This window comes from Nipponia nippon, unplaced genomic scaffold (genome assembly GCF_047370975.1).
Source record: "Nipponia nippon isolate SJK-2023a ecotype South Korea unplaced genomic scaffold, ASM4737097v1 scaffold_5, whole genome shotgun sequence".
Lineage (NCBI taxonomy): Eukaryota > Metazoa > Chordata > Aves > Pelecaniformes > Threskiornithidae > Nipponia > Nipponia nippon.
In genome coordinates, this window is record NW_028262369.1 from 90,344,521 (window position 1) to 90,359,656 (window position 15,136).

The 15,136-nt window shown below is 59.2% G+C and overlaps 1 protein-coding gene across 1 annotated transcript; it reads left to right on the forward strand.

Annotated features, from left to right (window-relative positions):
* The first annotated feature begins 518 nt into the window (after nucleotides 1-518).
* On the forward strand, nucleotides 519-4,703 carry EN1 (engrailed homeobox 1). Its single transcript, XM_087733300.1, has 2 exons — nucleotides 519-1,212; nucleotides 3,828-4,703. Exons 1-2 carry the CDS (start codon nucleotides 519-521, stop codon nucleotides 4,142-4,144), a joined length of 1,011 nt encoding a protein of 336 aa, XP_087589426.1. The 3' UTR covers nucleotides 4,145-4,703.
* Nucleotides 4,704-15,136: the final 10,433 nt, after the last annotated feature.

The following is a 15,136-nucleotide window of genomic DNA, read 5'->3' on the forward strand; positions in this document are numbered from 1 at the left end:
GGGCGGCGTGCACCACCAGGCTGGCGGAGAAGGGCTCCGGCAGCCCGCGGCGTGGGCAGAGCGCAGCGTGACAGCGGGGCAGCGCGGAGCCGCCGCGGCGGCGGCGGCGGCGGCGGGGAGATGGGCAGATTTTGACGGGTTTTCGGGGGGCGGGTGTTTTTTTTGGGGGGGGGGGGCGCGGTGTTGCCGCACACCTTTTTGGGTTTGGTTTTTTTCTTTTTTTTTTTTTTTTTTTGGTGGTGGAAATATAAGCTGATCGGGAGAAGGGGGAAAGAAGCCCTCGAGTGTCTCCCCGCTTTTGGATCCGTGCGAGGGGGAGAGAAAAAAAAATCTCAGCTCCAGCCCAACAAGTGGATTTTATTCTTTTTTCTTTTTTTTCTTCTTTTTTCCCTCTTTTTTTTTTTTTTTAATTTTTCCTCCCCCTTTTCCACCCCGCCACCCACCGGCAAAGTGGGGTGGGCGTAAAGCGGGTGGGTGGGGGGGAAAAGAGGCAGCGATCTCCGTGGCGGGGGCTGAGCATGGAAGAGCCGCCGGAGGGGCACGGCCACCGAGACGCGGCGCCCGGCCCGGCGAGCAGCGGCAGCGGCAGCGATGGCGAGAGCGTTCCCGTGTCCCCCAGCCCCGCGCCCGCCTCCCCCGCCGCGCCCTGCCCCTTGCCCCTGCCCCGCCGCCGCCACCCGCCGCCCCCGCCGCCGCCCCCGCCGCCGCCGCCCCACCGCACCACCAACTTTTTCATCGACAACATCCTGAGGCCGGACTTCGGCTGCAAGAAGGAGCCGCCCGCGCCAGCCGGCGGCGGAGGAGGAGGAGGAGGAGGCAGCCGGGAGCGGGACGGAGACCGGGGGCAGAGCTCAGGTAGAGAAAACGTCAACCCGCTGCTGGCCCGGCCGCCCAACCCGCCCTCCCTCCTCTGCCCGGACTCGAACTGCCGTCCCGACGGCTCCGCGCCGCCGCCGCCGCCCGCGGCCGCCGCCGCCGCCGCCAAAGCCAGCCCCGCCGCGGCGGTAGCGGCGGCGGCGGCGGCGGGGACGGCCAAGCCCCCCGCCGACGGGGGCGAGACTCACCCGGCGAAGTACGGGGAGCACGGCAGCCCCGCCATCCTCCTCATGGGCTCTAATAATGGAGGACCTGTTATAAAGCCCGACTCGCAACAGCCGCTGGTGTGGCCTGCCTGGGTCTACTGCACTAGGTATTCAGACAGACCGTCCTCGGGTAAGGAACCGCGGCGCATCTGGGAGCTGTTAAAATCGTGACAGGGTCGCCCCCCCCCCCTTCCCCTCTTGCCCCCTTCGCTTTGGCTCCCGGCCTGCTGAGGATCTCGCGTGGGGAGGCGTGGGGGGGTCCTGGGTCACCCGGGGCGAGAGGAAACGCGTGTCCCCCCCCCCGCCCTTTTCCTCCTCCGAGTCTCCCAAATTTGAATGTGACGCCGGGCCCCGATTCGGCCGCGTTTCCATGCGGGGAGCCGGCGGGGAGCGACCCCTGCCCCCCGCCCGCCCCGCCTTGCCGCAGCCCTGGGTGTTCCGCAGCGCGGCGTGGGGTGGGAGCGCTGCGAACACATGCAGCGGATTCGGCTGCTCCCTTGGCTGGGGCTTTTTTTTCCCCCTTTCCTCCTTATTTTATATTTTTTCCTGGGTGCTGGTGGCCTTTCGGGGGGTGCGGGGGGAAGACCTGAGCCACATGTTGAGCGGTGCGTGTGGGGGGCTATTTTCTCGGAAGGCGAAAAAAAAGGGTTGGTTTTTTTTTTTTAAGAAGGTGGCGGAGGGGCTGTTCGTGGGGGCCTCTGCGGCGAGGCAGAGCCGGGCAGGCCCTTAGGCCGCGCATTGCCGCGGGAGCCGGTGCTCCCCGCCGTGGTTTGGGGCCCGGCTCTCGGGGGGGGACGTGCCTCTGCCCGGGGCCGCCCCGCCGGGAGCCGACGGCTCGGCCCTCCCGGCCTCCGGCCCCTTCTGCCGCCCCTTTCACGCTGTTTACGCTCTCCCGGCTGCCCCCGGCAGCCACTTATTTTCTCACCGTTAGTTACAATTTTTAATTGTAAATTTTTTTGAAAGAAGCGGAGGGCGAGGAGAGAGGGTTCCCCCCGTGACACCCCAGGCCAGCAGCCAGGGATCCGCCAGCGTGGGCCGGGGCCGGGGTGGGCTCCCCTGTGCCGGCCCGGGGGGCTCGGGCCCAGCTGCCCGGGAACGGCTCCGGGCCGCGGGGAAGGCGGCGGCTGCCCGGCCCCGGCCCCGGCCCCGCTCCGCGCTGCCCGGCCCGGCTGCTCCCCGCCGGCGGTCGGTGCGGTGCTATCGGCCGGGCCATCTCCATCCCCCGTTATTGACACGTCCAGCGACTCGAAACTCAGAAAAGCCACTTTGATTGACTGGGGTGATTGATGGAGTGATAGAGCTGTCAGACGGTGCGGCCCTCGCTCCCGGCCGGCCCGGCCACGGCCGTTTCGCTACCGATTCCCAGGGCCGCCGTGCGCCAGGCGTTTTGCACTTGCGCCTTTATTTCCTTTCCTCCCCTTTCTTCGGGCAGAGAATTATTTCTGCACGCCCTCCCCGAGGCTCCCTGCTCACCCCAGCCCGGAGGGGAGGAGGGCGAGGGGAGGCAGGCTCGGCTCGGCCGCCCTCTTTGTTGTGCTCGGAGCTGCCCGCCGGCCCCGGCCGCTTCTCCCGGCTCCGGGGACGAGCGAGCTGCGGCGGTCGGAGGCGCCGGCACCCCGCTGCAAGGTGGCAGGGGCAAAGCCATTCCACTCCCCTCGCCCTCCGCCCCTCCGCCGGCCGAGCCCGGGAGCATCCCGCCGGGCCCCGTCCTCCTTCCCGCCGGCAGCCGCCGCCGAGCCGCGGGGAAGCCCCCCGCTCCGGGGAAGGGCTGCGCCGGGAGAGGAGCTCTCGGCCTACTCGGCGGCCGGGAGGCCTCGCCGGCTGCGGCTGCGGCTGCTGATGGCGGGGGGCTGCGGGCCCGGGGCCGCCCGCCGAGCCCGGCAGCTGTCGGGGAATTTTCGCAGGTCCGTTTCTCCAGGGCTCCCTCCCCTCTCCGCTCCCTCCGGGCCGGGCGGGCGTGCAGAGGACCGGGGGTGGCCCCCCGGCCGGGCGCTGCCCCCGGGGCCGGGCTGCTTCCCCGGCGAGACCTGTGGCACTTCAGCCGGCCCCATCCCGGCCTCGGGATGGGGCGGCGGGGGGGCACCGCTTTCGGCGGGGGTTGATGGAGGGAGCTGCAGGCAGGGCCGGGGGTCCCCCGGCCAGGATCGGCCGCCGGGGGGCCCGGACGGCCGGGGCGGCGACGGGGTTCCGGGGTGGCGGCGGGGAAGCCCCCCCGGGGCTGGGCCGGCCTTGCGGAGGGGCTGTTGCCCCCCAAAGAGAGACCGGGGCAGCCCCCGGCCAGGCTGCTGCTCCCGGCCGTTCCCCGGAGCCGGGCCGCGGGGACCCTCGCCCCCCGCACTGCCCGGCGGAGCCGCTGCCCGGCCGGCGGGCCCCGGCCCCGGGCCGTGCAGAGGGAGCGCGGCTGGTCCCGGCGGGGCGGGCGGAGCGGAGCCCCGACGTGTGCCGGGCCGGGGGGCGAGCGGGCGCCGCTCCCCTCGGCGGGGCCGGGGCGGCGGGGGATGCGCGGGCAGCCCGGCCCCGGCCTCCCCTCTCCTTCCCTCCGCCGTGCCGGGGCGGCGGTGCCGGGGTTGGGGGTGGGCGGGGGTGGGGGGGACACAAACACAGGGGACAGGCAGAAATTCGCCCGTCGGCCATTTTTCCAGCGGCCGGCGGGGCGGGGGCGGCGGTCGGTCGGTCTGTCGGTCGGTCGGTCTGTCGGTCGGCGGCGCGGCCCTGCCCAGCGGCGTGTGTGTGCCCTGCCCGCAGGCCCCCGCACCAGGAAGCTGAAGAAGAAGAAGACGGAGAAGGAGGACAAGCGGCCGCGGACGGCGTTCACGGCCGAGCAGCTGCAGCGGCTGAAGGCGGAGTTCCAGGCGAACCGGTACATCACGGAGCAGCGGCGGCAGAGCCTGGCCCAGGAGCTCAGCCTCAACGAGTCCCAGATCAAGATCTGGTTCCAGAACAAACGAGCCAAGATCAAGAAGGCGACGGGCATCAAGAACGGGCTGGCGCTGCACCTCATGGCCCAGGGACTCTACAACCACTCCACCACCACCGTGCAGGACAAAGAGGAGAGCGAGTGAGGCGGCGCGGCCCCCCCAGCCCTGCGCCGCAGCGTCGGCCCGCCGGCCGGGAGGCAGACAGGTGCTATTTAAAAGCAGATCTATTGTCTATCCATAGTATAAGGACTCCGATTAAGAAAAAAAAAATATGAACAGTTACAAAAAAAAAAAAAATTATCTCTATATAGCCAAACAGCATATGACCTTGTATATATTTAATTTCAGGTAAGAAATATGTGTAGCGATCTCTATTTGCTGGACAGTTTCTCTCTCCCCTTCTCTCTCTCTCTTCCCCTCTCTTTTGTTCGTTTGTTCGTTTTGTTTGCTTTACTTTTCTTTTTTTCCCTTCGATGTCCGTTACTCTTGTTTTACAGTAAATGTCCGACTTTCCTGATCTTTCGTTTGATCTTATTTTTTTTGTGTGTGTGTGTGAATTTCTGTCTCTTTTTTTTTTTTCCTGAGGAAAAAAAAAAATAATTCTGATCCACAGACTGCGAGACTGAACCCGCCGCTACAAGCCAAAGATTTTATTATGTTCAGAAATCTGTAGTCTGAAATAAAGTGTAGACTGTGTTCAGGATCCAGGCTGGCTGTAATTCTTTATTTTAGTATATGGATGTTTGTGTGTATATATATATACACACACACATATATATATGTATATATATATACACAAATATAAAAAATAAATATAGATATACATACACAATACGCTGCGTATATAGTGCCATTTCGGTGGCGTATTTAGGTTTTGTTTTCGATGGATCAGTGCAGCAATTTTTAAACCGCTTGTCCCTTGTTTAAAACCCTGTCTGAGACCTTCGATTTTTTTTAATTTTTATTTTTTTATTTTTCTTTTTCTACCCTCTTAAAAAAAATAATTATCTTTGGCCGTTGCGGTCGTGCCTTGCCTCCTGCATCTCCCTTTTTAACAAGAAATAAAAACCACCTCGTAATAATGGCAATAATATATCACCAGCTCCTGCAGGAAAAAATGCCTGAAACCGTCGGGACGTTTTGAGCTCCGGGATGTGTTGAAAAGGGATTTGCCTGACAGCTCCGCGACTCGCTCCGAGAGGGTCTGCTCCCGCACTGAGTGCCCAGCGAGGAGCTCGCCCCGGGCCGGGCAGAGCCGCGGCGAGGAAGAGGAGCGGAGCCATCGCCGCTCGGCACCGGCCGCTGCGCCGCCGCTCCCCGGGAGCGCTCCCCGCTCCCCGCCCCTGCCCTCTGCTCCCCCTTCTAGGGCTCGGGTCGCGTTTCCCCGTGTGCGTGGGGACCGTGGGGTCGTGGAGAGCCGGCGGGACCCCCAGCCTGCCGCCCCCGCTCCGCTTTTCCACCCACCCCGGTTAAATTGGGCTGCGCCCCGTCCCGGGGCCGGCTCTCTTCGGCGCCGGAGCGGGGGCACCGACGGGCCGGGGCCGGGGCCGGGGCCGTGCCCGTGGCTTTGTCCTCGGGCCATCGAGGGCCGCCGTGCCCGGGCCTGGCGCCCACGCGGGCCTTGCGTGGGGACCCGCGGAGCCGAGGGCGGGCGCTGGGGGTCCGCTCCCCGCGGCCCCTGCAGAGACCGGGCGCCGGGGCGGGCGGAGAGCCGCCGGGCCCCCCGACGGGGCTGTCTGTCGGCTTCTCCTCTCCTTTCTTTCTGCTCCTCTGAATCCCTCCCCGAGGCCCGCAGCCGGCGGGGCGGAGGCGAGAAGTGGGCAGAGCTGGAGCCGGGGTGAGACCCGGAGCCACGGGAGCCCCTCTCCCGCATCCCCCCCGCCGCCCCGCAGGACCGGGCAACGCCGAGGCCGTGCCCCGGGGGAGCGGGGCCGGGCGGGCCGGGGCGCGGAGGTGGGCGCGCAGCAGCACAGCCGGCCGGCGCAGCCTGCAGCTCCTATCGAGTCCGCAGCTTTCCCTCCCCTCTTTGCCCCGTCGGAGGCATTAGGGGGTTTCCGTCTGTGCGAGGAGAAGGGGAGCAGAGGGGCAGCGGGAGACGGCCTCTGCCATTTTTGTTTGCTTTTTAACTCTTCCCGCTTAGCGCTGCATTAGCTGTCACCGAGCGGGGACGGAGGCGCAGGCCCGGGCTGCCCTGCCCGGCGAGAGCCCCCTGCCCTCCGCACCGGGGCAGGACCCCTCCTCCAGCCCACCCCACCCCAGCGCATCCCACCCCATCCCCGCCCAGCCCAGCCCTCCTCTGCCCGCCGAGGGCTCCGCTCCTCTCTGCAGGCCGAGGAGCCGGGAATACTCCCAGGGCTTCAATAAACGTTGTACAGCGCCATCTAAAGTTCTGCATTTCTTTCTCCCTCTCCTCTTTTCCATGGGATTGAAACATAAAATTAAATCTTCCGCACCGAGGAAAAGAAACCGTCTTTCAAATTGCGAGCCGCACCGCTCGGGGGGAAAGCGGCCACAGAGAGCCGGTCGCCCGGGCCACTCCCCGGTCGCCCTTCACTTGCTGCTGTCGGGGGGATGCGGAGAGATTCCGACCCCCCAGCTCCAATCTCGGTTCAGTTCTCTGCCTTTCTCATGTACCCGCCGCCTCGCACTCCCCTGGAGCTGTACAGGCGAAAAAATGTCATTTCTGCTTAAAAATCGGGTCTGATCCTCCCCGGGAGCCGGATCCGGCCCTGCCCCGCCGAGGGAACAGGGCACCGACCCGCTTCGATTTCCCCGCCAGCGGGACGCCCGGGTGGTGCGAAGGCTGGACGTCGGTGCCGGGCCGAGGGGGGCTGCCGGGGCCCCCCGCCTCCCCCCGCCCCACCGACGGACCCCTGGGCCCGCTGCCTACCTGCAGCCGGGGGTCGCCCGCAGGGTGGGGGGCTCCGGAGGAGGAGGAAGATGAGGAGGGGATTCCTCAGCCGTGGGGCGTCCGGCCAAGCTCAGCTGAGCCGGACAAGTCAGGAATAAAGACGAAGGGGGAAATATAGGGCAGATTAAGGGGAGCCTAAAGAGGATTATTTAAACAAATCAGGCTTTCTTTTCTTTTAGGATTTCTCGGCGAGAGCAGCTGAGCGGGGCGTATGAGGGGACCAGCGCAGGTTTACCCTCGCAGGCTCCACGAGTGACCCCCGTCCCCCGTGGGTGCCAGGGGCAGACAGCCCCGCGGGGGATGCTCTCCGGGTGTGCCCCCCCCCGGGGCTCAGCGCCAGCCCCGCGGTGGGCTGCGAGGAGCCGAGAGGGTCAAAGCAGGAGCCGCAGCGTCCTCCCCGTCGGAGAGGGACCAGGGGTGCGCGGAACGGCGGGGGAGGCGGGGGACACGCACCGGGGCTGGGGGGTTGGCGGGGGCGGATGGGATCGGGGACCCCAAACCCCAGGAGAGGGCACCCACAAGCGGTACCGTACCTCCCCCTCCCTCCCTGCCATGGGGAATTAGGGTGGGCTCCCCCCCACCCGACTCTCGGGAGGCAGCAGCGGGTTTGTGGGGTGTGAATCTCTGCCAACACCCAACAGACGACCCCCGGCCCCTCTCCCCTCCTCCCTCCGCTGGTGGAAGGACGCACCGATGCTCCTTTCTCCCTCCAAAGCACCCCGAGACCCGGGCACAACCCCTTCCACGACCCCGGCCCCGGCCCGACCCCCAACCCCCCCACCCCGGGCGGGGGCGGCCCGGCGGCCTGCTGCTTTGCATATGCAAATGAGGCGCGGGGGAGGAGGGGGAGGCCACGCGTGGTCCCCCCCGTCGGTCCCCTCGGGCCGGGGCGCAGATCCCGCTGCCTCCTGTCACGGAGCTTGTTCCTTTGTGCCGCCTTTCGAGGAATCAAAGCAGACACGGTTGTGACACGTAGCCCGGCGGGTCAGAGGTCAGATTTCACAATCCCAATTACAATGATTTCTAATGATGTTTATCTTGCGGGCTCCGACGGCTGGGAGCTTTACAAGAGGGCTCCGCTCCCCTCCCCTCTGCTTGGAGGGCCGTGGGTGCGGGGGGCCCTCGCCTCAGCTCCAGCCGGGGGGAGATGCGCGGCCCCCGGGCGCCCAGCGAAGGGCGCTGGGAGCCGGAGGGTGACGCCGGGGGGGAGGGGGCTCGGGGGTCCGGCCCCGGCCCCGGGCTCCCTCCGCACCCCCCCTGCGGTGCCGGAATTAAGTGAGTGAATCTCGCAGTGGTTTACAGTGAATATTACCAAGCACTGCACCTCTCCCTCCCCGTCGGGTAAGGTCCGAGGCAGCGCTAACAAGTGACCCAGGGGAGGTAGGAGCTCTGCTCGCCAAGCAGGCGCTGGTATTTGTCCGGAGCCGATCGCGGCTGGGGCGTGGGGGGGGGCTGTAGGGACCGGCCTTGCCCCGGCCTAACCCCCCACCCCCGGGCCGCCCACCCGCGTCCGAAGCCGCCCGCGGAGTCCCCGGCGGGGGGGGGGGGGACGGACGGGGCGTCCCGGCGGGGAGCTCACTGCGCGCCGCCGCGCCCCGGGAGGGTCCCGGCAACGGGGGGCACGGCCGGGAGCACCCCCCAACCCCGGGGCTCCGGCTTCTGGTCGGTGAAACCGGTTCGATTTAACTTTTATTTTGTCTTACAAGAAATAAAGGCAGAGCGGCGGGCGGATCAAAACACAAGTCAAACGGTTTCCGATTAAATCTAAAACCGTTTGGAAAAAACTTTGCCGAATGGCGAAGGGCTGAAATTTGGAGGAAAAAAGTTACAAATTTTGAGTTTAAAAAAAAAAAAAAAATCTGTAACTTTCCCTCTGTTGGGGAGTTGGGCACGTAGCGCCCGAGCCCCAGCCTCGGGCTGGCTGTTGACAGCAGCGCAAGGTGCATCTTTATGCTCTACATCAAATGCCTGTGAAACAGATTTAAAAGAGTGTGTGTAAACTCGCTAATGGAGCTCTTTCTTCCGGCTGAGTGAGTCGGGGAACCAGACTTTGCTGGAAGTAGAAGTCTAGAAGTCCTTTGCTCTGAGACCTGATCTTTACTGCACCAGGTGAGCAACCCTTACATTAAAAAGAGTTTGTTTGTTTGTTCGTGGTCACTTTGTCAGTTTGGCGATAACGAGGATGCGAATAAAAACTTTGTTAGCTGCGGCAGCAGCAGAGCCGTCGCGGAGTTAAGGGGGACGGGACGGGGCTGCCGAGCCGAGCCGAGCCGAGCCGAGCCCGCGGCGGCCCGTGGCGATGCCGGTGCCGTCGGGGCGGTCGCGGGGGGCTCGGCGGTGCGGGCAGCGGGCGCAGCCCCGCTCTGCCCCGGGGCCGTGGGGCTCGGCCGGGGCTCGGCGAGGAGCCGCCGCGCCAGGGCGATGTGGGGCACAGTGGGGGGGCCGGGGCACATTTCGGTTGTTTTGGTTTGGTTTTTTTTTCCCCTTTTTCATCCTCGGTCGGGCTGCTTGGAGCCGCCGGGCTCGGGGAACAGCGGGGTCCCGCCAGAAGGAACGGCAGCCCCGACGCCGGGCGCTGCCGGGGTAGCTCGGGGCGCTGCCCCCCCTCGGCGGCACCCCACGCCCCGCCAGCCCTCCTCGGTCCCCAGCAAAGCCCCAGAGCTTCCCGGGGCCAGGCAGAGCCGCGGGGCAGCGGTCACCCGGGCACTGCATCGACCTGGAGGCGGGGAGGGAGAGGGGGGCAGGCAGCACCCCGGGGTGCCGGGCTCGGGGCACCCCTTGGCGTCGGGGGGGCCACCGCCGCCTCCCACCCGTCTCAGCCGGCGCCCGTGGCGCAGCGGCCGCCCGGGCCGGGCTCTCTTTGCGCGGGTGGGGTGTGGGAAAGGGCTGCGCTCCCCGTGGGGCCGGGCCGGGCCGGGCCGGGCTGGGCTGGGCTGGGCAGTGCCGTGCTCTATCCACCCCGACCGTGCCGGGCCCTGCCGTGCCTGCCGCCGCCCACGGAGCTGCCCCCGCCCGCTCCCCGCTGCCTCCGTTTGCGGGGGCAAGCTGCTCCCCGAGAAAGCGCCGCAGGGACCCGAGGAAGCGTGGCACTAACGGAGCACTTTTCTCTCTCCCTCTTCCTTTTTTTGACTGTCAGTTCAAAAAGACCCCACCAACGCCCTCCCCTTCTTACCCTGCCCCCGGCGGGGAGCGAGGCTCGGGGACCCCGCGGGGGGCACCGGCCCTCCCGGGTGTCCCCTCATGACAAGAGATCTTTTAAGAAATAGGTGGAGGAGGAGACCCACCTGCATGGCCTCACCGGGCCCGGAGCCAGGCTGGGGAGAGGTTAAGCTTAAACCCAAAAATTTGGAGTGAAGGGAGCCAATGAGGATTGTGCTCTCATGGGTCCCCTCGTTTATAAAGAGACTGAAGAAGGCATGGGAAATAATATTAACTTTAAGATCAGTCCTGTTTTTTTTCTTCCAGAGAACAATGCGTGCCTTATCTCCCTCTGAATAAATAAATCATAATTGCCCGACAGTTACCCGTTACAATAAACTTGACCAGATCTTCCAACAATTAGTTACGCGTTCTCTCTGCTCTGGTAAAACTCTTGTTAAATGTGATGAATGTTAAAATAAGCTACCCTTGAACGTACTTTGCAAGATCTTTATTGGAAAAGTACAAGTATTTAAGCCTCTTAAAAATCCATAATGAAGGAGGATGGCTGGTAAAAGATAAGATTAGAAATAGCACTGGATTTTCAGATACCAAATGAAATACCAGTTGGATCATGCCTCTTTAATGGGGCTTGGTGTTTTCCTGAGCCCTGGTGCAGCTTTTTAAAAAAAAAAATTAAATGCGTACCCTTTGACTTTCAGATCCGGGCACTGACGCCAGCAGCAGTTTTGCTGCAGAGGGCTGCCAGCTTGGGCCTTTCCACTGGCAGCTATATGATACCTCAGGTACTGCAGTGCTCTCCTCTGAAGGGGCTGCTGCAGCAGCACCTGGACCCCAGCTGAGAAGGTGCTTCCCATTAGGCCAGGCGGGGGGCAAGCACATGCTGCCCATCAACCCTTAGGAGACAACAGTCAGGGCTTTGGATGGAAGAGGGAGGTTTGATGTGGGGCTTGCTCCTGCTTCCTTAGCAGAGAGGGAGAAAAGGAGCTTTGGAGCCTCCTGACTCCAGCTCCCCATCCATCAGATACTGGTGCTGCCCACAAGAGCTCTGGGCCAACTTTGTAGTCAGGGACATCCATGGAAGCTGCCCCCAGGGCACGGAATTGCAAGGCAAGAGCAGAGCAGAAGACTTGAGCACCAGCATGTAAACAGCCCTAGGAGATATCCTTCTGTCTGGGAACCAGGGTAGACCTTACCATATTTGAGGACCTTTAATTGGATTAGAAAAATGATCTGTACTTTTTTTTGTTGTTCCCTGGGAAGGGCTGAATTTTTCCTTGGAATCTCCCCATTGGTGTGTTCCTAGGTTATTGACCCGGCTGTACCTGTGTGATGGGTCCTGGGCTGGAAGCTCTGGTCCTCCCTTGGGCAAAACAAGCAGGAGCTGCACTGAGGCCCCTGTCTGCAGGTGCTGTGAATCAGGATCAGGCCCTGGAGTGGGCAGAGCGATTGTTGCCCGTGTTGGTGCAGAGCAGGGCATTGGGAGTTTCTCTTGAGCCGGGCAAGGCTCCTGGGCTACCTCCACACCAGGAGAGAGCACAAGGAAATTCCTTGCATGTTTTCCAGCTACAGCCATTGCGCAGCGACGGATGTCTTGGTGCAGCCCAGGTCTGAACATTTATAGTGCTGTGTCATCTCCTCCAGTCTGTGCTACTGGAGGAGCTGGTGAGGCTCCATGACTGTGGAAAAGCAGGTAGGGAATTTCACAGTGGAGGTTTGCGGCTTGGAGCAAGAAGGGAGCTAAATGTTAGAGCAGCAGCCTAGAGGTTTCACATGCAGCCTTTAGCTTCTATGGGTCTTTTTACATGCAGGATCATATATTTAAAGTGGATTTCTGGATTAATTTAAGGTTGTTTGGGGCTCTCTCCCTTAAGTAAAAGCACACGAGAGCCATGCTTTCTTGTGGAAATGAGCATAAATATGGATCCATTTCTGTAGTGGTTTAACATGCAGCTGAGTTTACCCCAGAACATGTCTGTTATAGGATGCATCACATAAATATATATCAAGTCACATTTTAGATACTGATCATGTCCTCCATAGATAATAATACCAGTTTGGGGTTATTACAGGTTCTGTGATGTAGCTGTTTCATATTTGACTTTTTAAAATATGTTCCACTTACTTGTAGACCACACAAGCTCTATCGAGGACACCTGGTATCTATTAGATTGTTTCAGTCTGTGGAACAAAGCTAATCTGATATGACTAGCGAAGTTGGGAGTTTTTCCATTGATTTCAGTGGCAGCGGGATGGGACTCAAGGCTGAACTGTAAAAACACAGCTCGGTATGATTTTGTTCACATCTAGCCTGTCAGGAATAAAACCCCACCAGCCAGAGGTCAGAGGAGCTGCGCTGCGCTAAGGTGCGTGCACGCAAGATTGCAAGCAGAGACAAGCCACACGCATGCGGATTTGCCAACTTTCACCTGAGGTTTAATTTAAAAATGAGCATCAGCTTAGCCTGAGCTACAACAATAGATTAGTGGCCTGGATATTGCCGTAGATAGGATAAATCTTGGCAAAAATAACAGGCATGTAGCAGTGCCAGCAGAAAGTAGAGCATTCCTCTCTGCCTCACATATTGTACCTTTCTGAGCGTCCAGGTGAAGGTACAGTTGCAGTTAGCAGTGCCAAGCACTTAATCCTCCCACCTGAGGTCATTCCTGAGCACTGAGCCTGGTGGGAATGCTGAGTCCCTGTAAGCTGGCTGAGGTGCAGGGTGGTCGGTCGCAGGGCAGGGACAAGATCTAACTTCCCAGGGAGGTTAATAGCACAGGTGAAAGATTTTTCCCAAAAAGAGAAACCCAAGGTGCTATAGAAAGCTTCAGGATCCTGCAGATCCCCTTTAATCCACTAACTCTTGACGATTGCCTGAAATTCCTGGGTGCTCCCCTCGCAGCCCCCCAGATCCATCACAGAATTGGTTTCGAAGCCAGTGTCCTAAATGGAGAGCTGGTTTGAAGTGGTTTAGCTCTGCTGGTTTCACTGCTGTGCGAGAAGGTGAATGCAGGCAGCACGGGCTCCCTGCCCTTGTACGCTGCCTTACGCCAGCTCCAGATAAGTCCCTGCAGTGGCGATGCTGAGTGAAGAGGAGAGCGCAGCATCCAGCCCATGCTTATGCCTTTCAAGAAGGCTTATACCTCTGCCGTGGATTTTTGTACTTAGACACGCATTACTCAGTCAGTGCATTTCACTGCCCTGAGCTTGAAAAGTTACTTGAAAGCTTTATTTAAAATTACAGATGTTTGTCACACTTCAAGCTCTTCTATATATCCAATAAATTATTAAAAATTATTTATGAAAACATATACATGACTGAACATGAATGACATCATTGCTGTTATTACTATGTATTAGGGGCCAAATACTGTTTGTGGTTTTTTTAAGGACTCCTTTATTTTGGGTTCTTCCTAAATCCACTCTTATAGCAGTAGCGATTCTGAGAATTGAACTTGTTGTTTTCGTACGTCTGGCAAAATCGTCCCTGAAATCACTAGGAATTTTGTGCGTATGAAGCTGAAAGTAAATCAGGGCTTCAGGATCTGTTTCCGAGCAATTCGAAAGAGTCTTAGAGTTTTATTTAATTTGGATGGAGTGCACTTGCAGGGAGAGTTCAAGCACTAAAAATAAATACAACTCTTCCCCATGCATAGAATGAAAGATGATGGACTTGGAGGCAACTTCTTGAGTCATCTGGCCCAACCCTTTGCATCATACGGAGTAAAGGTTGCACTAATCCAGCCCTAAAGTTCTCCGTTCTTATCTTGCGCATCTCTCCTGCTGGTGCTTTAATTATCTCGATAGGCAGTTATTGTGTTTGCACTGTACCGCTGCAATTCTTTTTATGTTTCTGTTTCTGCAAAGATTCTTTCATGTAGAATAAGACCCAGGAAAATCTTCAGGTGTTAAATGGGCTTTCTGGTCAGTTAAATTAAAAAAAAAAAATATAGTTGTGCATTAATCTCAGCAACTCTTTAATATTTAGTTAAATAATAGAATTACCTTTTTACTGATTTTTGTCAGTGTTAAAGCATGCATCGAATGGCAAATGTTTTAGAATGATTGCTGGGTAAACCAGGACAAGTACTAGAACAGACCTGCATACCACATTTGTCAGAGATCCTTGTTTGGAGCTGTATTTTGAGTAAGTGAATATCAGATTAATTCAATTTGAGCTTGTGTAGGAATAGTGAACTAATTACAAATTAACGTAATTTATTATTTACCACAGAGTTACTGAAATTATTATGTGACCATTTTAAATAGCCCTAGAAGGAAGAAAAATCTCTAAAGCCAGAGATCAGAGCTGCACCAATTTTCAGCAATCCACAGGTCCTGGGAGTACAAAGCCATCCCCCGAGCCAGCCCGAATTCAGAATAACCACGGCTCCTGCATTCCTGGCACACCACAACAAAGGACAATAAACGGAGTCAGGTTTTGTCCGGTCCAGTCAGCTCTCGCTACTGTGCTGCGGGCTCAATGCTTTGCTTCACACGAATGCAGGACTGGACTCAATATGTGCCTGCTTTTTTTCTTTATCCTGCCCCTCCGTCCCCTCCTTTTCTTTTTAAATGTATGTAGAAAGAAAAAGTTGCTCCCCAGTTTTCAGCATCAGCCCCCCCAAATTGCATGTTATGGTGCCTCTTTGCCATATTGCACGTTCTCAGCCATAAACACATCCGAAGCACGTTAAAGTTACTGAGACCAGAGGGGTTGCAGTGTTATTGAAAGGGACATTACAGGAGGAGAGTTGAAAACCTCGGGGCCCGATCCTGACCCCTTTAAACTTCATAGGAGCTGTTGCATAGGCTTCAGTGGGAGCAAGCTCGTGTACTATACGTGCAGAAGCATTAAACTTAAAAGCAAGCTGTTTAAAAGGCTGCATTGTTTCTTGCTTGTACTGATAGTTTCTCATGTAAAGTTCTATATATTCTTTCACAATAAATACATGAAACAGTTAATCCAATGTTATATTGTTTAGTAATATTTTACTTGCAAATGACCATCATTTCTTCTCTGCTCTATTTGTTCTTCTGAATGTCTGTTTTATATGCTGGAAATG